The sequence below is a fragment of the Triticum aestivum genome, chromosome 4D, assembly GCF_018294505.1.
Source record: "Triticum aestivum cultivar Chinese Spring chromosome 4D, IWGSC CS RefSeq v2.1, whole genome shotgun sequence".
Classification (NCBI taxonomy): domain Eukaryota; kingdom Viridiplantae; phylum Streptophyta; class Magnoliopsida; order Poales; family Poaceae; genus Triticum; species Triticum aestivum.
Window position 1 is genome coordinate 230,491,661 of NC_057805.1, and position 23,226 is coordinate 230,514,886.

The 23,226-nt window shown below is 52.4% G+C and overlaps 1 protein-coding gene across 1 annotated transcript; it reads left to right on the forward strand.

Moving 5' to 3' along the window:
* The first annotated feature begins 1,211 nt into the window (after positions 1-1,211).
* Positions 1,212-23,226, forward strand: LOC123097360 (retinoblastoma-related protein 2). The gene is made up of 18 exons (XM_044519077.1): positions 1,212-1,502; positions 1,586-1,684; positions 1,764-1,891; positions 1,986-2,082; positions 2,195-2,241; positions 2,429-2,612; positions 2,818-2,884; positions 3,000-3,179; positions 3,286-3,476; positions 3,558-4,425; positions 5,522-5,666; positions 5,775-5,847; positions 5,930-6,103; positions 6,180-6,293; positions 6,413-6,542; positions 6,610-6,722; positions 22,541-22,656; positions 22,755-23,226. Exons 1-18 carry the CDS (start codon positions 1,443-1,445, stop codon positions 22,912-22,914), a joined length of 2,946 nt encoding a protein of 981 aa, XP_044375012.1. The 5' UTR covers positions 1,212-1,442; the 3' UTR covers positions 22,915-23,226.

Below are 23,226 nucleotides of genomic sequence, written 5' to 3' on the forward strand. Positions count from 1 at the left end.
CACATGACGAAAGTTTCTGATCTTATTGACCTAGTTACGAATTGGTGAGACAAATGTTGTGGCCAATTGATGCTCATAGAGTCCCAGCGATCCCGATACCCATGCACAATATGCCAGATTTTATTGCTTGGAGCTATACGAAAAACAGATTATCCACTGTTCGACCAGCTTATGTGGAGGAATGGAACAAACAACATGGGAGGAAATTGGAATATTCAAATGGCATGGGTAGAAGTAAGGTTAATCCTATTTGGGGTATGATTTGGAAATTAGCTTGTCCGGCGAAGGTTATTTTTTTTATTTGGCGGACGCTTCACGGGCTCTGCCGTCTCGTGTTACACTAGCCAACAAACATACAAAACTCAACTAGTCTGTCCAGCATGTTTGGATGGACTGGAGGACACGAAACATGTGTTGTTTCTCTGCTAGAAGGCAAAAGAAGTGTGGGAACATTTGGGGTTGTATGAAGTGGTGGAAAAGGCTGTGTCATTGAATGTGGATGCTTGTTTTGATCATGATCAGCTAAGGGGCACAGCGGGTGCTGTTATCAGAGACGACAATAAAAACTTCATAGTAGGTGGTAACTAGAAGATTCAGTACTGTGCTGATGCTCTGACAGCGAAGGTGTTAGCACTCAAGTTTGGTTTAGGTTTGACAGAAAAAGGCAGGCTGCAATCGTCTCATTATCAATTCTGATAATATGGAAGTCATTGACACAATTAAGAACGAATGACAGTCAGCAGGAGCGGCGACTGTAATTCTTGAGGATTGTTTTTTTTATGGCTTGTGATTTTCCTCACACCAGTTTTGAACATTGTAATGAAGAAGCGAACAAAGTAGCTGATGAACTTGCTAGATTAGCAAAATGTTACATGACTAGGGATTGGATAGAGGAGCCCATGAAAAATCTTGTAACTCTTCTTATAAACGATGTAACCATTATTTCTAATTAATAAAGTCCAAGTTGGTTTTTTTAAAGAATAAAGATTGACTCTCGCATTTTACACATTGTGCCCTTTAGCAAAAGGGTGCAAGTTTTTGCTTCGGTAGTAGTAGGGATAATTTTTACCCATTGCAACACACGGTGCAGTGCAGTTTTACTAGTTTTGGACAGAAATATGCTGGGAGCAGTGGGTCCAAAATGGAAACAACAGCGCCCACTTTTGCAGTCCAGCCCCTTTTGAATCACACAATTCGCAAATATCTAGCAAACCCCACAGTTCATAAGCGGGGCAAGACGGACAACGGAAGTTTCTCCATAAACCCCTTTGAACAAGTTACAGTATTTCTGAATCCCGATCCCCAAACCCCCAAACCCTAGCTCGCCGGAGCTGCGCAATCGGGTGAATTCTCAAGCGGTTCAATACGAGGCGTCGGCCTCTTAGTCTACACCGTTTGATGCCTCTGAAGCCTCGTGATTGACCGCACAATTCGTATAATCCATGGAGCCGCAACCTCCGCCTCCTCCCGCCGTGGAGACGCACTTCGCCGATCTCTGCAAGGTCAGATATTTCTTCGTCACTGCTGAAATCCTCTGACGTCCGGGGTGAGAATTCTCTTACTAATTACTGAAGGTTTGATGCAGGAATTGGAAGTGGACGAGGGCGTCGCTGGCGAGGCCGCGGCGTTGCTGGAGGAGGGGAAGGACGTGTTTCTCACGTCCCCTTCGTTTGGGAGCAAATCGGTAAGGAATGCTCTCTTTTGTGCTGAAATTCTCAATTCTTACGCGATTTCTTGCTAAGTTTTGGATTGGATCCTTGCAGCCCGAGGATGTGGAGAGGCTATGTTTTGCTTTCGTGCTTTACTGCGTGGCTAAGCTGAAGGGAAAGGGGATGAAGGAGGAGAGCTCCAGGGTTAGGCTGTGGAAGATCTTGGAGGGATGCAAACTCAAGTGCGTGATGTCTGTTATGATGGTTGTAATTCTGGTTTTGTAAATATTAGCGTTTGGTTGAATTGGTTGCGGTTTCCTTTTGTTTTCTTTGCAGGTACAATGATTTCTTCAAGGAATCACAGCAGCTTCTTTCGAAGATTGACCATGTTTTACGGAGCCGGTATGGGACGGATTGGGAAGATCAGCTAGAGGTGGGTTGATGGTCAATCCTGTTTCGTTTTCAACAGACTGAGATGAGATCTTCATGAGGTGCAGGTGCTAACTTGGTTATTTCTGTACTGGTGTTGTAACTTGTGGTTCCAGCTGAAACAACTGCAGAGTTTGGTAAATCTGTTGGCAGATGCAAGCAGGTGAAATCCTTTACGTGCCATAAGATCACCTTCAGTTTGGTAATAGTATAACCAGTGGATTTTCTTCTCTTTCAGCAGGATGGGGTGTTCATAATTTCGTTAAAAATAATATATAATTGATTATCTTGTGATTTGTTTATTTGTTCTGCATGGTAATTCTAATTTTAAAGTATGCTCAATATGACAGGTTCTATTGTAAAGCATTTAATGAGCTATTCTTAAGTGCTAGTACTGGCCAGGAGCCTGGATCGACTAAAAGTAATCCTGAATATTTTTGTTTTGGGTGGCTATTTTTCTTAGCCCTCCGTTCAAAATCACCAGAATTGTATAAGGACTTGGTATCCTGCATCCATGGATTAGTTGCCATATTGGTCAGCCCCCGCCCCCTCTTCTGTTTTGATTTTGTTATATACTATTCAGCCTTTAGTAATACGAGCAGGTACATTTCAAAAAAATAATTTAATACGAGCTCGTATTTATGTTCAAGTGACCAGTTTCCCAAATAGCCACCACTTTATCTTATCCTTTCTATTCTTTCTTGGGCTTAATTTGTCAAAATTGTTTAATCTGTGGCAGGCCATACTTTTAATTCATGTACCTGCTAAATTTAGGAGCTTCACAATCGAAGGTTCTTCTCACTTAAGTAAATATTCCCACCTTTATATCAGTTATTATTTCTTGAAGGCACACTCCTTAATTTAGTTGTCATTATGCAACACATAGTTACAATTTTGTTTTGCCGTTCTAATCCAATTCAGTAAAACAAACGGTGAGGGGTGTTGATCTCCTTGCTTCGTTATGTCATAACTATCATACCTCTGAAGACCGCTTGAAAGAAATGATGGGGAAGTTTCACAAGGCTATAGAGGTGTTTTTCAGCACGAAAGCAGTAAGGGCTTCAGAGTGCAAACTAGAAACTTTGGATAAAATAGATACAGGCATGACCCGTATATCCATTCTCTCCCGTGCACACAGACCTATTGAGTTTCGGTTATTTTGCTATGTTTAATTAGCTTATTAAGTGTTGTGTTGTTATGGTGGCAGATGGTCTAATTTATTTCAGAGATCTCCTTGATAAGGAGTGTTTTCATTCAAATTTTGAGAAGTTGGAGAAGCTAAGTAGTACCACTAGCTGGGAAGGGGAGCTTGATTTGAAAAGGTTTTTGATCAATAATGACAATATAATCAGTGCTGAGAACTCTTCTAGAGATTTCACTAATCTAAGCTGCCCAAAGGTATCCTCAGTAATTCATAATTATGTCAGTAGTCTAGACTGAATTCCTTCCCCACATGATTTTGACCCTCTCATTTTGCAGCGTGTCTTTGAAACATTAGCGTCGCCTACAAAGACAATAAAGAACATGTTGACTGTCCCTAGTTCCCCTTCATCACCTGTCAATGGTGGCTCAGTTAAGGTAGTGCAGATGACACCAGTGACTTCTGCCATGACAACTGCTAAGTGGCTTCGTGGGGTGATATCTTCGTTGCCAGAGAAGCCTTCGTCTAAACTTGAGAAATTTCTTTCGTCTTGTGATACAGATTTGACAAGTGATGTAACAAAAAGGGTCAGCATAATTTTGGAAGCAATTTTTCCAACTAAGCCTTCTGGCCATTGGGGTGGTTCCATGGGCCTGAATTGTACAAATGCCTTTGATATTCCATGGGCCGAAGCAAGAAAAATGGAGGCCTCCAAGTTGTACTATAGGGTGTTGGAGGCAATTTGCAGAGCAGAATCACTCAATACTAATGTAAATAATCTGACTCCATTGTTGTCAAATGAGCGTTTTCACCGATGCTTGATTGCATGTTCAGCCGAACTGGTTTTGGCAACACATAAGACAGTCATCATGATGTTCCCTGCTGTCTTGGAGAGTACTGGTCTAACTGCATTTGATTTGAGCAAGATAATTGAAAACTTCGTGAGACATGAAGAAAGCCTTCCAAGAGAATTGAAAAGACATTTAAATTCATTAGAAGAACAGCTTTTGGAAAGCATGGCGTGGGAGAAAGGTTCATCACTGTATAATTCACTGGTTGTTGCCAGGCCATCACTTGCTTCGGAAATAAATCGCCTTGGTCTTTTGGCTGAATCAATGCCATCTCTTGATGACATAGTAGCAAGGCAGAATTTCCATGCTGAAGACTTGCCAGCTACACCATCTAAAAAACGGGCTGCCGATTCAGGTACATTGCTATTCGGCCTTGACTTCATCTGAAGTTTTCTGAGACCAACTCTTCAGAAACTTCAAACCGAGTAGTCCTGGTATTGAGGTTGTTACTTGCAGATTGTTCATCTTCTGATCAATTTTGTCTATTTTGGTATTTTGAGATGTCCATCTGCCAATTTGATTGCACAGTGTTCATGCTCCTTACATCAGTCTTATCCCTTAAGTAGAGTCAGTTTTTCTCTACACATTAGGAATTTTTTGACCTTTTTACTGAGAATACCACGGATGTCATTTCTTCACAAAACTTAACACGGGAGTAGATTGGGCACCCAGGTTTGATATCCCAAAATTCCAATTTTTTTTTTAATTTAATATTCATATAGGAGGGTGGAGCACCCCAGAGCTCCAAATCCTCATCCAGATCTTATAAGAGCTTGAATGGATTTACTGGCTGGATGGTCAAGTCTTGTCTACCATATAAAGGGGCCGACCCCTCAATAAAGCAGAGAAGAATATTGTCATTTACTTTTTTCTACTTTTCAATAATTAGGGTTATGTCGATCCTTCTAGTGCAAGTTTGGTTGGGCGGTTCGTGCTTGACAGACTACGGTCCCCAGAATCTAAAAACTAGCCTTTCTACAATTGTGAAAAAGTAGTATGCATCAATAAAACCTGAGGTTGCTATAAACTTGGTTATTCATGACAGTATGTTCGGCTTACTGCAGCTGGTCCATTAACTAGTACTCCCTCCGTTCCAAAATAGATGACCCAACTTTGTACTAACTTTGTACTAAAGTTAGTACAAAGTTGAATCATCTATTTTGGAACGGAGGGAGTACATGTCATGTACTGAAATTTTCAAAGAGTAGTCTAGTGGCCTTATTTTTGTTTATATGAACTGTAGCATGATTGCTTGTAGCTGAGACATGCCTGCAGAGTGAATGGTATGCCAATATGGGGGCATATTGAGGTGTTCATCATGCAAGATCTTCAAAGTTCAATAACCATAAGAACCTAATTGTGATTCTATTTGAAACAAGCAGTTCTGCAATCTTACGTAACTGCCAATGGTTTTAAGTTCTTCTGTTAATTGCTTCACATGTTCAATGTAGATGAGAATGGTGACAGTAGGTCACCAAAGAGATTATGCATTGAACCGAGGAGCACACTGGTAGACCAAATTTCACAGACACCACCAGCAAAACAAAGCTATACTTTGAAAGCGAAATGGCGTCCTCTCCAGTCGACATTTGCAAGGCCTGTCTCACATTTCAGTTTTTACTAGTTTCCAGACATAGTATTTTTATATTAACCAAACTTTCATATTTTTTCTGAATGTTATATTTATACTTGTTTCTTGTGCAGTCCCACTGTCAGCAATCTGGTTGGGGGGAATGAAAAATGTGCTGAAGTAGGGGTTCACATCTTCTTCTCCAAAGTGCGGGTCTTGTAATTTAATCTTCATTTTTGACCATTTAGTTCTGTTTTCATGTTTCTGATTCTGGGTTGAACTTTCGTAGATCTTGAAGTTGGCTGCTATTAGAATAAGGAACCTGTGTGAAAGGCTTCGGCATGTGGAACAGACAGAGCATGTCTATAATATCTTCAAGCAGATTCTTGATCAACAGACAACTTTATTTTTTAACCGACACATTGATCAGCTTATCCTTTGTTCCCTCTATGGTGTTGCAAAGGTCTTGCTTATGCTAGCCAATTAGCTCTATATTACATCTTTTGAGTTCTCTCTGCTGACAACAGCTCTTCTGACAGGTTTCTCAATTGACACTGACGTTCAAGGAGATTGTCAACAATTACAAAAGGGAACAGCAATGTATACCAGAAGTTTTTAGAAGTGTCTTTGTTGTGAATACAAATCACAATGGAGTATGTACATGAATATGAAATTTCACTTTATTTTTCTTTTCTTCTGATAATTCTTTCCTGAACTTCTGGCTTCATCTTTGTTGTTCTTCTCTTCTGACAATTCTTTTTCTTTCTGTCAGGGACTTGGATCACGCCATGTTGACATCATTGTTTTTTATAATGAGGTGTTTGTTCCAGCAGTCAAGCCTTTCCTGGTGGCATTAATCCCTTCTGGTGGTGCTCATCCGGACAACAAGAAGAATCCTAATAGTATTTGCTCATCTTGTGTCTATTAACTTATGATTAACTAATACCATTTTAATCACCTTCATTGTAGGCCAAATTCCTGGATCACCAAAGTCACCCCCCTTCTCAAATCTACCAGATATGTCCCCAAAGAAAGTCTCATCTTCCCATAATGTTTATATTTCTCCTCTGCGGCAAACCAAGGTGTGATTTTTGTGCTTGCTCATTTCCATTTTCAATTGTTTTACTTTTTTTTTTTCTGTTTTTCTTCGTCTAGTATATTTAAATTGTTAGGCTGACCTGTATACCTATATATGCTGTCTGTCAGTGTGCCTTTAGTTTGATAGGTTTATGCATGATATTTCCATATAGCGTGTTCATGTTCTAAATTCTCCATAGGACTATTTTAGGGTACTCTTTGCTTTTGAATCAATAACTGTGGCAATTCTAGCAATACAGGTCATCAGACTACCTTTTATACTGTTAAAGAGCGTGCAAGTTGTAACACTTCCTACTGCTGTTATTTCCTGTGTCGCCACATTTCACTTAATTCTTTTGTTTGCGGGACGCTTCACTCTTAAGTATGCTCAGGCTAATAGGTCCATTTTGAAAAAGTGGAGGAAAGTTGCCTACGGTTCAAATCGTAGTGTGCAAAGCAACTCATCAAGTAAACGTTTATATTCCTGACTGGATTTTTGTCGGAGTAATGGGCCACGGGTAGCCTAACCCGAGCCCCAGAACCTTTCAAGACATCGGGGCCGGCTGCGCCCCTCAAGACGTCAAGATAGCCTGACTGGATTTTTGTCGGAGTAATGGGCCACGGGTAGCCTAACCGGAGCCCCAGAACCTTTCAAGACATCGGGGCCAGCTGCGCCCCTCAAGACGTCAAGATAGAGCGCCGCCTTCTGGCGGCTGGCTGGCCGAACGGCCGACTGCCGGAAGGCGGCCATGGCCATGTTCAGGAAGATGGCTCCAAGACGGGCCGACTCCTAGCAGGCGGCCTCCAGAGAGGCCGACTTCTAGCAGTCGGCCCATGGCGCCCTCAAAAGTCTGCGCCTCCATTAAGATGACAAGACAGGGTGAGGCTGCAGTATAGCCCATCACCCCCGTATCCAGGGCCGGGCGTGGCCACAGTGCCCCGTACGGGGGGAGATCTCCGCCCGGCGCGACACTGTTGCCACTCCGCCCCTGACATCACCCTTGTTAGGCGGAGCCCTGCTCCCACGACCGCTTGTCGGTACGGCCCGAAGACGGCGGGCCCTACCGGTCAGCGAGAGCCCGGAAGACGGCGGAAGCCTCACTAGTCGGACCCGAGGGAAGCCGGCTCCCAGCAAGCGGCCCGCTCCTTCCCCGGGCCCCACGCGCCATTAACCAGATAAGACGCGGAGTGGCTACAGTGATCTCCCGCCAGGCGGCGGGACTGTAGCCACGCTCCCCTGACCAAGCAAGCGTCATTAGCGTCACGTCTACATTAATCAGCCGCCGGCAAGACCCGCGAGCGGCGGGCCCGGCGGGGGCGGCCTGTCGGCTCTTTACCAGACCAGTCGGCGGGGCCCACCAGGCGGCGGGCCCCAGCAGTCGGCGGAGAAGCCGGCGACCAGAGAGACTGACAGCCAGGTCCTACACCCAGCCAGATTACTATTTTACCCCTGGGGGTAGGCCTATATAAACCCCCCAGGGCACCCATGCAAAGGGTTCGAACCTGTTAGAGTTAGACATACACCTAGGGGAGAGGAGAGCAAGCCCTGCCTTCTTCTAACTCTAGCATACAACTCGAGGAGCACCATTTGTACTCACTAGTGCCTTAGTGATCATGCGGAGACCCCGCAGAGCAGGACTAGGGGTGTTATCTCCTAGGAGAGCCCCGAACCTGGGTAAAGTGCGCCGGCGTTCGTGTCTACGCCTCATCCCGCTTCCAGGCACCGGGGACGTTCTACTCGCTCCCACCATGATAAGCCATCCATTGGCATATGTTGCATCCAACCCCCGACATTTGGCGCCCACCGTGGGGCAAGGTGCACCGTCTCCCGGAGACGTGTTCTGGACGGGAACCCTGTTCCTTCCTGACGAGCGCAGCCAGCCCGGCACGCCAGACGGCGTCTACGCCGACGCGCTGCACGGCGCGGAGGTCGCCTGTGCGGCGAGCTGCCTCGCCGATCTTGTTGGCGAGATTCGCCTCTCCGACGAGCCCGCGTCTGATGCGGGCACTGAGGGCCCCGAGAGCCGCCTTGTGAGCCTCCTCGATCAGCTCCACGTCTCCAGCGAGCCTGCTGTAGACTTGGAGTCGGTTGGCTCCACCGACCCGATGTTGGTCGACTCCGACACAGCGTCGCTCGACCCGTTCGCCACCTACGTGGTCTACGATGAGCCGCTTCCTCGTGCGGACAGCGGCGACAGCACCGTCACGGAAGTGCTCGTCATCAGCCACGGCGAGCACTCTGGCGGAGGTGGCCAGGATCCATTGCAGACGGCGATGCAAGACCTGGCTGCGCCTATCCCGGAAGACGCCGACGCCGAGACGCTGGAAGCACGCCGCGTCCAGCTCGTCGAGAGCGCCAACCGGCTGGCCAGCATGAGACGCCTTTCGGAGGCCTACCAGCGGGAGATGGACCGTGCCGTCGGAGGCACGCCGGCTCCTCTTGGGCCTAGCCGCATTGGCTTGGTCCGGCAGCGTGGCGCGACCATCGCCAGCATGTTCGGGACATATCGTCCCGTCTACGCCACGCCTGCAGAGAACATACGAGCTGCCCAGGTGGCAGCAAACGAGCTAGACAAGCTTGAGGGCGACGAGCGTCGCCACATGACGAAGCGAGTCCTGCAGCTCCTCGACGCGACTGCTGAGCAGCAAGACGCCGGGTGCCGCACTGAAGCGCCCAACCGGCAAAATGACGACCCACCTCCTCGCCGAGACCAAGGCGTGACATCGCGGACGCCGACTGGTGGCGTCCGTGATAAAAGAGACAAGGAGCCGACTGCTAGCCGCAGCCGGACTCGCATCACCATTGAGCGCGACCAAGACGGCCGCCCAAGAGCGCGACCAAGACGGCCGCCCAAGAGCGCGACCAAAACGACGCCCGCCACCGGATCGATCGCCTCAGCCGATCCCTGGCGCTAGAAGATGAGCTGGGTCCGCCTTGCTTCGGCCCCCGCATCCGAGACGAACCTTTCCCCAAGGGGTTCACGCTCCCGAGAGATACACCCAATTACACCGGCTCCGTGAAGCCGGAAGACTGGCTGGTCGACTACTCCACAGCAGTCAGCATAACGAATGGCAACAAGCGTGTTGCCGTAAAGTACGTTCCGCTCATGCTCCAGGGCACGGCCCGGACATGGTTGAACAGCCTGAAGCCCCGCAACATCAACAGCTGGGTTGATTTCACTGAAGCATTCATCCGCAACTTCACCAGCACGTACAAGCGGCCGCCCAAGCCTCGCCAGCTCTCCTTGTGCGTCCAGGACCCCAACGAGTTGACTCGCGACTACCTCACGCGCTGGGCCGAACTGCGCAACTCTTGCGAGGGCGTGCACGAGGTGCAGGCCATCGAGTACTTCACTGCCGGGTGCCGAGAGGGCACCCTCCTCAAGCACAAGCTTCTCTGCGACGAGCCGGCGACCCTCGATGAACTGCTGATCATAGCAGACAAGTACGCCACGGCCGACTCCTCCATGAAGGCAGAGATCCAAGTTAATGCGTCGGGCAAGGTAGCCCCTCAAGCTCCTCGGACCCCGGCTGGTGACACCAGTCGGCGACAGCAACCAAACGACAACAAGCGCAAGGCCATGCAGCCGGCTTCCACGAGCCGGCAGGTGGCAACAGTTGAAGATCAGCAGTCGGAAGGACAACCTCCTCCCAAGCGCCAGAAGGGCGGCAAGCCCAACTGGTTGCCCGCCTTCTCATACAAGCAGACCCTTGATGCACCCTGCAAGTTCCACAGCGGCGCAAAGCCGTCCAATCACACCACCCGGAAATGCCACTGGCTCACCAGGATCGCCAAGGGTGATGGACTCCAGCCCCCCTGCCGGCCCGCCGCCTCCTCAGCAGCCGGCGGTTCGGCCAGTTGGTGCGATACAAGATGAATATCTTAAAGAGCATGGAGCCTATGTCGTGTTCACCAGCGTGGCCGACGACAGGCGCAACAAACGGCAGCAGCAGCAAGAAGTAAATGCAGTAGCATCAAAGACCCCCAATTCATGCATTGGTCTAAGAAGCCCATCAGCTGGAGTAGAGCCGACCACCCGGAGGTGATGCCCAATCCCGGCTCTTACGCTCTGGTGTTGGATGCCACCTTTGCCACGGAGAGGCGAGCCGCTCGCTTCTCCTGAGTTCTGATAGATGGTGGCAGCAGCATCAATATCCTGTACAAAGATACCATGGAGAAGTTGGGAATCAAGCAGAGACATCTTCAGCCCAGCCAGACTGTTTTTCATGGCATTGTTCCAGGCCTTTTCTGTTCACCAATCGGCAAGACTCAGATAGGTGTCCTCTTCGGGGACAAAAATCATTTCCGCTGAGTCAGTCTAGTTTGAGGTGGTGGACCTCGAGAGCCCTATCACGCATTGCTTGGCCGGCCTGCCCTGGCCAAGTTTATGGCGGTCCCCCACTATGCTTACCTGAAGATGAAAATGCCGAGCTCCAAGGGAATCCTGACCATAGCAGGGGACTACAAGAAGTCGTCCGCCTGTGCAGCAGAGAGTAGCCGGTTAGCCGAGTCCCTCGTGATCGTGGCTGAGAAGCGGCTCCTTGACCGAGTTGTGGCGATGGCTGGCAAGCAGCCGGAAATGTCACCCAACCCCAAGGAGTCGGAAGCCGAGGGCTCGTTCAAGCCGGCAAAGGAGACAAAGAAGATACCCTTGGACCCAGAGCACCCGGAGAGGCACGTTGTCATAGGTGCGAACCTTGACAGCAAATAGGAAGGCGAGCTCGTCGATTTCCTCCGTGAGAATCGGGACATCTTTGCATGGTCTCCCAAGGACATGCCGGGTGTTCCGACGGAATTCGCCGAGCACAAGCTACACGTCCAGTCTGATGCCAAGCCAGTCAGGCAACCCTTGCGCCGCCCGTCGAAGGAGAAGAGAAGAGTTGTTGGAGAGGAGATAGCCTGGCTTCTAGCAGCCGGCTTCATCATGGAAGTATTCTTTCCAGAATGGTTAGCCAACCCGGTCCTGGTGCTGAAGAAGAACAAGCAGTGGTGCATGTGTATCGATTATACCAGCCTCAACAAAGCATGCCCCAAAGACCCATTTGCCTTGCCAAGAATTGACTAAGTAATAGACTCCACAGCCGGATGCGAGCTGTTGAGCTCCTCAAGCAACTCGGCAGAAACACCCACGTCTATGTGGACGATGTTGTGGTAAAGACGGAGAAGCGTGGAACGCTGCTAGAAGACCTCAAAGAGACTTTTGAGAACTTGCGCCGATTTCAGATAAAGCTAAACCCGGAGAAATGCGTCTTTGGAGTACCAGCCGGCCAGCTTCTTGGCTTCCTGGTCTCAGAGCGCGGCATAGAGTGCAACCCTGTGAAGATCAAGGCCATCGAGAGGATGGAAGTGCCCACCAGACTGCTGGACGTGCAAAAATTCACCGGCTGCTTGGCATCCATCAGCCGTTTCATCAGTCGGCTGGGCGAGAAGGCTCTTCCCCTGTACCAGCTCATGAAGACCACTATTTTTCGAGTGAAACGACAAGGCGGATGAAGCTTTTCTCCAGCTCAAGAAGATGTTGACCACTCCGCCTGTCCTGGCGGCTCCGACTCCTAAGGAGCCCATGCTCCTCTACATCGCCGCCGCTAGCCGGGTGGTCAGCACGGTCATAGTTGTGGAACGTAAGGAAGAAGGCAAAGCACTACCAGTCCAGAGACCGGTGTATTACCTGAGTGAAGTGCTGTTCGCCTCCAAGCAAAACTACCCCCACTACCAGAAGATGTGCTACGGCGTGCACTTTGCCGTCAAGAAACTGAAGCCATACTTCCAAGAGCACCCAATCACTGTGGTCTGCACAGCTCCGCTTGCCGAGATCATTGGAAGCCGAGATGCTTCAGGCCGAGTGGCCAACTGGGCCATAGATTCGGCCCCCTACACCATCTACTACCAGCCTCGCACCACCATCAAGTCGCAAGCACTGGCCGACTTCCTCGTCGACTGGGCCGGGACCCAGTACCTGCCGCCAGCGCCAGATTCCACCCATTGGTGAATGCACTTTGATGGTTCCAAGATGCGTACCGGTTTGGGAGCCGGCATCGTTCTCACCTCTCCCAAAGGCGACAAGCTCAGATATGTGCTGCAAATTCACTTTGCCGCCTCCAACAACGTTGCTGAATACGAAGCACTCATTCACGGGCTCCGGCTTGCCAAGGAACTCGGCATTCGTCGGATCCTGTGTTATGGAGATTCCGACTTGGTGGTCCAGCAGTCGTCAGGTGATTGGGACGCCAAGGATGCAAACATGGCGAGCTACCGCTTCCTCGTTCAACAACTCAGTGGATACTTTGAAGGATGCGAGTTCCTCCATGTGCTAAGAAATGACAATGAGCAAGCAGATGCCTTGGCACGAGTCGGCTCCACCCGGCAAGCAATACCAGCCGGCGTCGCCCTGCAACGCCTCCTTAAGCCGTCTGTCAAGCCATCGCCAGAATTGGATTCCATCTTTGTGCCGGCCCCTCCTGAAGCAGTCGGATCCGACTTGAGGACCCCAGCAGCCGGCACGGGGAATTCGGCAGGTGACCCGGGGACTGCAGCAGCCGCACCCGGCCCGGGGACTTCAAAACCCGGCCCGGGGACTTCATCGACTCAGCAAGCGGCAGCCGGCTCCAACCCGCCGCCTCCCGGCCCAACCGCCCTCGTGCAAGTAGCAGTCCTAACAGTCGAAGAAATTGCAGCACCTTCATGGGCCCAGCCTATCCTCAATTTTCTGGTGAACAAAGAGCTGCCGACTGATGAGATCTCGGCCCGACAAGTGCAACGCCGGGCAGCAACATACACCATAGTCAACAGAGAACTTGTGAGGCGCAGTGTCACTGGTGTTTACCAGCGCTGCGTAGAGCCGGAGCAAGGCCAAGCAATCCTCAAAGATCTCCATCAAGGCGAGTGTGGTCACCACGCGGCTCCAAGAGCACTCGTGGCCAAAGCTTTCCGCCACGGTTTTTTCTGGCCGACTGCTCTAGAAGACGCCAAAGAATTGGTCCAGAAATGCAAAGGGTGGTAGAAGTTCCGCTTCAAACCACATCAGCCGGCTTCTGCACTCAAGACTATCCCCATTGCTTGGCCCTTTGCCGTCTGGGGCCTAGACATGGTGGGACCATTCAACACAGCGCGTGGCGGCTTGACTCATCTGCTTGTCGTAGTGGACAAGTTCACCAAGTGGATAGAAGCAAAGCCAATTAAGAAATTGAATGGTCCGACTGTTGTGACTTTCATCTCCGACATCACCATCCGGTATGGCATACCACACAGCATCATCACCGACAATGGCACAAACTTTGCCGAAGGCGCCTTGGCCCGTTTCTGCGCGACGCAGGGCATCGGACCGGACTTAGCGTCCGTTGCCCATCCGCAGTCAAACGGCCAAGTGGAGCGAGCAAACGGCCTCATTTTGTCCGGCATCAAGCCCTGACTGGTCGAACCTCTGGAGCGTTCGGCCGGCTGTTGGCTCGATGAGCTGCCGGTCGTCCTCTGGAGCCTGCGCACAACTCCGAACAAGTCAACCGGCTTCACGCCTTTCTTCCTTGTCTACGGTGCCGAAGCCGTCATCCCGACGGACATAGAATTCGACTCCCCTCGAGTCACCATGTACACCGAAGAGGAGGCAGAAGAAGCACGACAAGACGGCGTTGATCTGCTGGAAGAGGGCCGGCTGTTGGCACTCAGCCGGTCCACCATCTACCAGCAGAGCCTGCGCCGATACTACAACCGGAAGGTTAAGCCAAGATCCTTCCAAGAGGGAGACCTTGTGCTTCGACTGACCAGCGAACAGCCGGCCAGCACAAGTTCTCGGCACCTTGGGAAGGCCCCTTCATCATCAGCAATGTGTTGGGCGACTCCTACTACCTCATCGACGCTTAGAAGCCTCGAGCACGCAAAAGAGATGACTCCGGCAAGGAGACGGAGCGACCATGGAATGCAAACCTCCTTCGAAGGTTTTACAGTTGATGCAGTATGTACCACGCCAACTTTTGTATTAAGTACGAAGACTCCGGGTCCCCGAGAAGAGTTCGGGAACTGCCCTCTTTTATCTATATGATAAGTATTACGCCTGTCATTGTGATATTTCATTAGTCCGTCCGGCATCGGGTTCGACCAGTCGACCCGGGGACTTGCCGCCTTGTGCTATGTAATGCTTCCTGCAGCCGCACAAGTAATGCGTTGGCACTTAAGCCCTCTCCTGTCAGAAGCCGCAGCTCGCAGAGCGGCTGTCCGGCGGGCAGGAGTAAAGGCAGAAAGAGTGTCTGCATGAAAAATGGCTAAGGATCCAAAGCGTGCACATAGCTCAAGCCGGCTTCCCGCGTCGCAGCAGCCGGCCAGCCGGCTTCTACTTAACTTGCTAGAAAACTCTAACCGGCTAAGTACTTGCCTCCCCGAAAGTGGCTAAGTACTTGACCCAGCCACAGTCCGCAGAGCGGCTGTTCGGCTGGCAAGACGGCAACCAAGGGAAGGCGGCAAAGGAAAAAAGCCAAAAGAGCAGAAAGCAAAGAAAGATAGAACTCGGCAAATATATTTACACATCAAAAGGCCCTTGGCCGACATTCAACAAAAGTTTGGAATACACCCCGCGGGTGGAATTGTGCGAAGTTAACGAAGTTTGTCGAGACTGATGAGCAGGAAGAAACAAAGGTAAAATGGCAGCCTAGGAAGCAGCAGACGGGTTCGGCGGAATGGTGGAGTTGGTGGTGCCGGCTGGTGGAGCGGCCGGCTGGTCGGTCTCCGCTTGGTCGCCTTCAGCAGCAGCCGGCTCGCTCGGGCGTGGCTCGTTGCTGGAGGCGCGGTCGAGCTGAGGCTGGCCGTCCGCTCCGACCTCTGGCGCCTCCTCCTCATCTTCCTCCTTCTCGTCTTCTCCCTCGTCGCTGGAGTCGATCACTTCGGCCGAGTCCTCGCCGTCCTCTGGGTGCAGCCCGAACCACTCTGGTGGCGCTTCGGCGCTGTTCTCGGCCCACTCCGGGATGAAGATGCTGGTGTTGGTATACTCAGTGATTGCCGCCGCCCGCTTGACAAGATCATCCTCCACCGCCACCAGCTCCTCCTGGGCCTCCTGTCGAAACGTGGTCAACTGGGCTAGATTCAACCCAGGGTACCACGCCTTGACGAACTCCAAGGCTCGGCGTGCTCCAGCCCGGGCCGAGGAGCCCTTCCAGGCCTCAAGATGGCCGGCCGCCACCTCCAGCCAGTCGGCAGTCCGACTGGGAGTGCGCGGTGCAGGCATGTCTGGCCACAGGGCGGCGATCGCCTGGGCGCCGACACGCTGAAGACGGCGCAACATTCGATGAGCCGGCTGGAGACGGGCCTGGATGCTGAGAAGCTGCTCGCTGAGGGTTCGGGGGGCGTCGGCAGCAATCTCCGCACCTTCCGCCCTCCGCCCTTCGCGATCGGCCTCGATGGCCCGATTGGCAGCGACGGAGTGACCGGGGAGGAAGTCTGCTCAGACAGAAGAAAAAAGCCAAAGTTAGGAACAAGAAGTCGGTGGCTCGAAGAAGAGTAAAGTGAGAAGCTCACCGTCAACCATGTCTTCAATCTCGCCGAAGCTGGCAGTCAGCATTGTCTCCTTGTCGGTCCAGGCGGAGCGTTCGGTCTCGAACTTAGCTAGGAGACTGGCCTCCTTGTCCTCCGCCTCCTTCTGTGTCTTCTTGAGAAGCTCCGCCTGCTCCGCTAGTTGCGTGACCAGCCGGTCACGCTCTTCGGTCAGCTTGCTGCAGTCCGTCTCCCTGGCGCGAAGCGCGGTGTTGGCTTCGCCCAGCTGCTGCTGCAGGGCGGCGTTGGCCTCTGCAAAAGTAGAAAAAGAAAAGGACATCAACAATCAACAAAAAGAGATATAGTTGCTGGGAAGATCCGGCCTGCGCCCGAATCTCGGGGACTACAGCCCGCGGGTGCGCCAGCGTGCCCCCGCAGAGAAAGAAGTCATCAAGAACAACAAAAAGAAGAACAGTCGCCGGGGAGATCCGGCCCGACTACTCAGCAGTCGGCCCGAATCTCGGGGACTACAGCCCGCGGGTGCGCCAACGCGCCCCCGCAGAGAAAGAAACAAAGACTTACTCCGGCTTTCCGACAAGTCGGCGGTTCGTTGAGCTAGCTCCTGGACTTTGGAGTTGAAGATGGTCGCACGGAGGTTGTGATAATCCTGCAATGAAGATACCAGATAATGTTAGTACTCGGAGCTTGCAAATTAAAGTTCCGAGCCGCCTGCTCAGCAGCCGGCCCGAAACTCGGGGATTACACCCAGTGGGTGCGTTGGTGCGCCCCCATGGAGAAGTATAAAAATCAAAGAAGCAAGAAGTATACCCGGACGTCTGCTCGCGACTCCAAAAACGCATTGTTGCAACGCTTAAGAGCGTCGGCCTCGGCATGAAGCTTGGCTTGGACGTCTAGGATCGCCCGGTTCAAAGGGCCCGTCCCGCCTCCCCGCACCCAGCCAGTGGGCGCGGTGCTCGCGGCGGCGGTCTCCTACGGACGGGGCGCCGAGGCCGCCTTTGCGATCCGGCGGCGCGTCGGGGTGCGGATCTCGGGAGTTGGGCCCGTCACCATCTCGTCTCCGGCTGGTGGCGCCGGCGGATCGGCCGGCTGCTTGTCTCGCGCCTCCTCAGAAGGTGGTGGCGGGGGCACGATCACGTCCGGCATGACGACATCGCCGCCGTCCCTCTCCATGATCGGGTGCTCGTCGCCGGCTCCCCCAGTCGGCGCCACGAATTCTGGTGGCGGCGGCGCGGAGTTCAGGGGGGTGACGAATATCGCCGATTGACGGCGCGCGGCTTCCTTGGCCTGCTTCTTCGCCGCGGCAGCAGCCTCGGCCTCCGCCAGCTTCTTCAAAGCGGCGGCCTCCGCCTTGTCTGCCTCCGCCTTCTCCAGGCGGGCGGCTTCCTGCTCCTCGCGCGCCTCCCGCGCGTTTCGCTCCGTCGCTTCCCGGAGGTCGGCGGCCGGATCGATTCGCCGGGTGGTGGTAGAGGTCTCCGCCGACCCAACGATGGAGGCGGCGGCCGACTTCTCGAGAGAGAGCGGAGCCCTAAAATCAAGAAAACGGAGCAAAGGAAATTCAGAAAGAATCAAAGAGAAAGAAGAGCACAAGGGAAAAATAGTTACACCGACACCATAGGAGGCGCCTTTGGGAACTTCTGGTACTTGGCCGCCTTCGCTGCGGCCTCCTTCCGCCTGGCCGCGGCGGTCGGATTCTTGGCCTTCTTCGGCGCACTGTCGAACAAGACGGCGCCTTGCTTACGCTTACGCGTGCCGCCTCGAGCAGTCGGCTCGACGGAGGGGCCCGCGTCCGCCCTGCCGGCTCCGCGCGCAGGGCGCGGCTCTTCTTCCTCATCATCATCGGGCCAGGTCTCGATGCCGCCTTCTTCGGAGCTGCCTGCTTCTTAGACGCCGCCCGTCGCGGTGTCCTCCAAGGCGGCCGCTCCCAAGTCGGGGTCGTCCACATCGCTCACCGCCCGATCCGGCTGGTAGTCGCCACCCGCCCCTACGATGGCAGCCATCGCGTCCGACATGTAGATATGTTTCAAGTGGTGAGAGGCCGGCTGATCAAGACCAAGATCAAGACTAGGACGAGTGTCCAGGAAGAAAGAATTGGAAACTTACCGCGGGCGGCGGGTCGGCGCGGGAATATGGCCGCTTGCCGAAGCTCCAGGACCCCTCCAGCTTGAAGCCGGAGATCTCGTTCACCAAGTTCGCGACCTCGGCAGCCAGCATCTCCTTGGTGCTCAGCCGGCACGGGTCGCGATGCCCGCTCATCCGGCTGATCAGGTGCGGCCGGCCTTGGAGTGGGAGAACCCGGCGCACGACGAAAGCAACCAGCAAGTCGGTCGCCTTGAGGCCCTCGGTGTTGGTTAGCTCCCGGAGTCGTTGGATGGCGGCGGCGCCGTCTGCCGACACCGGCTTCGGCTTGTAGCCCCAGCTGGCCCGAGGCTCAGTCGGCGGACCGGCTACGTAAGCCGGCAGGTTGATGAAGTCGACGGCCGGGTCCACATTTCTTCATGTAGAAGTAAGATTGCTGCCACATCTTGACCGACTGTGGCAGCTTGATGGTGGGGAAGGCGTTCTTCGGCGACGGCCGGCGAACCGCGATGAAGGCACCGCACTGGGCAGCCACCTCCCGGACGGAGGTGCCCAGCTTGGTGTAGAAGAATGCTCCCCACAGCTCGATGGTGGGGAGGATGCCGAGATAGCCTTCGCACAGCGTGACGAAGGCGGCTAGGAGCATCATGGTGTTGGGCGTGACCCACAGCTCGATGGTGGGGAGGATGCCGAGATAGCCTTCGCACAGCGTGACGAAGGCGGCTAGGAGCATCACGGTGTTGGGCGTGAGGTGATGAGGCTGGAGGTGATAGAATTCGAGAAATGAACGAAGGAAGCCGCTCGCCGGCAGGCCGAAGCCGCGGATGAAGTGCGAGCGGAAGACGACCCGCTCGCCCTCCCCCGGCGCCGGCGAGATCTCCCCCTCCGGCGGCACGCGCGCCTTCACGTAGCCCGCGCCGGGAAGACGCCGCGTCTCGCGGAGGAAGGTGATGTGGTCCTCATTGACGTTGGACCCGTCCCAGTCTCCTCCTCGCTCGCGCGCCATGGAGAGCTCGACGAAGAAAGGGCCCGGCGAGAGAGCCGAGAATGGGCGGGGCAAAGAGGGCTCGGGGCGGGCTAGCTCGACGGAGACAAGCTGCGGCAGCGCTCCGGCGTTGCTCGGGGGCGCTGCGGTGAGAGGAAGGAGGCAAGAGCGGGGTGGAGGGGCGCGCGTGCTCCGCCGCTCCCTTTCCTCCCCCTACTTATAGCCTGCGGGCTATGAAGCCGAGGGGGCGGGCGTGGGATCGTGGGATTAACTGTGCCCACGACCCCACGCTACCACCTTTACCGCGCGAGTTACCGCGCACAGTAACTCCGCGGGGAAACTCAACCGCCCGCCTCGGCCGCAGCGGATCCGCTCGCATGCCGAGGCCCGGTGGTGGCGGGCCCAGCCTGCAGTCGCGTCCCATCACGCGCGTGGGCTGGCAGGCTGGCCCGGCCGGCTGGCGCCACGTGGCACACCCATGCCAGGCGGCGGGCCTCGAAGCTTCGCTAGCACGCCACCTAGTTCCCGCCGTTACATTCGAAATTCCAGATAAATCCGACTGGACGTGGCCGACTTCCCCGGGCGGCCTGCCGGGAGTCGGATGAAGCTTCCACCCATAGCACCCGGAGGAGGAAACTGTTGAGGCTTCTCGGCTCCTCAGCCGCGGCGCCTCACCAGCTTCGGGGACTACTGTCGGAGTAATGGGCCACGGGTAGCCTAACCCGAGCCCCAGAACCTTTCAAGACATCGGGGCCGGCTGCGCCCCTCAAGACGTCAAGATAGAGCGCCGCCTTCTGGCGGCCGGCTAGCCGAACGACCGACTGCCGGAAGGCGGCCATGATCAGGAAGGCGGCTCCAAGACGGGCCGACTCCTAGCAGGCGGCCTCCAGAGAGGCCGACTCCTAGCGGTCGGCCCATGGCGCCCTCAAAAGTCTGCGCCCCCATTAAGATGACATGACAGGGTGAGGCTGCAGTATAGCCCATCACCCCCGTATCCAGGGCCGGGCGTGGCCACAGTGCCCCGTACGGGGGGAGATCTCCGCCCGGCGCGACACTGTTGCCACTCCGCCCCTGACATCACCCCTGTCAGGCGGAGCCCTGCTCCCACGACTGCCTGTCGGTACGGCCCGAAGACGGCGGGCCCTATCGGTCAGCGAGAGCCCGGAAGACGGCGGAAGCCTCACTAGTCGACCCGAGTGAAGCCGGCTCCCAGCAAGCGGCCCGCTCCTTCCCCGAGCCCCACGCGCCATTAACCAGATAAGACGTGGAGTGGCTACAGTGATCTCCCGCCAGGCGGCGGGACTGTAGCCACGCTCCCCTGACCAAGCAAGCGTCATTAGCGTCACGGCTACAGTAATCAGCCGTTGGCAAGACCCGCGAGCGGCGGGGGCGGCCTGTCGGCTCTTTACTAGACCAGTCGGCGGGGCCCACCAGGCGGCGGGCCCTAGCAGTCGGCGGAGAAGCCGGCGACCAGAGAGACTGACAGCCAGGTCCTACACCCAGCCAGATTACTATTTTACCCCTGGGGGTAGGCCTATATAAACCCCCCAGGGCACCCATGCAAAGGGTTCGAACCTGTTAGAGTTAGACATACACCTAGGGGAGAGGAGAGCAAGCCCTGCCTTCTTCTACCTCTAGCATACAACTCGAGGAGCACCATTTGTACTCACTAGTGCCTTAGTGATCATGCGGAGACCCCGCAGAGCAGGACTAGGGGTGTTATCTCCTAGGAGAGCCCCGAACCTGGGTAAAGCGCGCCGGCGTTCGTGTCTACGCCTCATCCCGCTTCCAGGCACCGGCGACGTTCTACTCGCTCCCACCATGATAAGCCATCCATTGGCATATGTCGCACCCAACCCCCGACAATGAGTTGATATATAAGAAAAGGTTGCATTTATTGTAGTTACTGAGGAAACACAGAGCTCGTGGTTGTTCTTTTTTGCGGTGTAGAGCTAGTGGTTGTTGGAGGTTGCACAATGCATCTATAAGCACTTAATGTAACTTAGGTTCAATTGACATACCCATATGTTATGAATGATGCCCGAAATTCCAACCTGTGGTACTGCTATTATATGCTCCCTCCGTTTCTAAATATTTGTCTTTCTAGAGATTTCAACAAGTGACTACATACGGAGCAAAATGAGTGAATCTACACTCTAAAATATGTCTATATATATCCGTATGTGGTAGTCCATTTGAAATCTCTAAAAAGACAAATATTTAGGAACGGAGGGAGTATATTGTTAAACATGTAACTTAGGAAAATGATTCAATACTCCTGGGAGTATGTACTCTCGCTCCTGATATATATACCACATCGATGAATTGAGTATACCCCTTATCATTTTTAATATACTTCATTAAATGTTACTCCCTCCATAACAAAATGGAATACGTTTTTTATGCCCTATGCAAAACCAAAAAAGGTCTTACATTTTGGCAGAGGTTGTACTAGATACCCAAAGCGAGTTTCATGAAAAATTCTATTTCAGACCATATATTTTATATTATTTACACCTAAACTTTTTTTTTATGTTACTCCCTCTGTTTACAAATATAAGATGCTCTAACTTTTTTCTGAATCCGATGTTATAGACACGGTTTAGTTTTTTGTTCACTCATTTCAGTTCGGAAGTAGTCCATATTGTAATATCCAAAACATCTTATATTTGTGAACGGAGGGACTACAGTTTTATACTGCATAAACCGAGGGCTCTGACGATATTTTTTCGTAAAACTTTTTTCGAGGTATCTTAGAATAATTAATAAGGTATATTGAGTATGATGAAGAGGTATAATAAGTTAGTTTAAGAGGTATATTAAATGTGGGAGTACATACTCCAAGGAGTACAGAAAATTAGTCCAGGGATGGGCAGCACTAGCATATGACCTGGCTGTGATGAGCACACCAAGCTTGATGTTTTCGAAGCAAAGTGATTACTTATATCCATGCAAAGCAGAGACTTACTAGTTACTTTACTTATGGGTAGTCAAGGTGTGTTCCCAAAAAAATTCATGAAGATATATATGCCAGTGAAAAAAAAACTGAACCATCGTGGTGCTGCTAGACTCTTGTCTGCTATAGCATGGTCTGCTTTAACATCAGAACCACACGTGTTTGCCATAACAGCCACTTCGAGTTATTTAGGTCTACAAACTGCAATTCCACTTGCAAGTGGTCTCTGCTAAAACCCTGACTGTATGAGTGCAGTGAAACATATAAGTTATTAATGTATCTTTGTGAACTAACTCTGCAACATGTGCTTCTCTATTGCACTTGACAGAAGGATGCATTGCTTTCACCAAGTTCGAGGAGTTTTTATGCTTGCATTGGCGAAAGCACACATGCTTATCAGAGCCCATCTGAAGATTTGGCCGCTGTAAATAATTGTCTAAATTAGTATGTCAACTTTCTTAAAAAATATAAGGCATTTTTTCTTGCTACATGGAGTTGTGTTGACAACACATTGCCATCACTCATTTCACTCTAACCTGCAGCACCAGCAGGAGAATCAACACTCGAATAAACTTTGACATGGTTAGTGATTCAGTGGTAGCTGGCAGTCTGGGCCAACCACATGGTGTCCCTGCCTCTTCGGATCCTGCAGGTTCATTCAGTTTCTTGTCAAGGAAGGACAACCCAGGACCAGATTCTTGAGCAAATAAATGAGCATCTCCCTCTGTATATAGCTCACGACCCCACAGAAGGCCTTCTGTTCTTCTGAATAAGTGGGTGAACTCAGAATGCTTCAACTGTACTACATCTGTGTGTTAGGGAGTAGCAGCAGTATAAAAGTGGGTGATTACTTAGCATTAGCGTTCCTGGTGTATCATTTTATTTTCCAGCTGATGAAAAACAGTAGGGTGTAAGCTGTGTAAAATAATAACTGGCGTTATGTTTCAGTGTATAATCTGTTGGCGTTTACTGTAGAAAATCTAGCATGTGACTTGTGGAATGCTTTTACTGTCC

Bases quoted from the DNA above. Each gene is read 5' to 3' on its own strand.
- LOC123097360 (XM_044519077.1), top strand. From the start codon at position 1,443: ATGGAGCCGCAACCTCCGCCTCCTCCCGCCGTGGAGACGCACTTCGCC. The intron at 3,477-3,557 runs GTATCCTCAGTA...CTCATTTTGCAG, and splicing joins CTAATCTAAGCTGCCCAAAG to CGTGTCTTTGAAACATTAGC. The intron at 6,723-22,540 runs GTGTGATTTTTG...TGCACTTGACAG, and splicing joins CTCCTCTGCGGCAAACCAAG to AAGGATGCATTGCTTTCACC.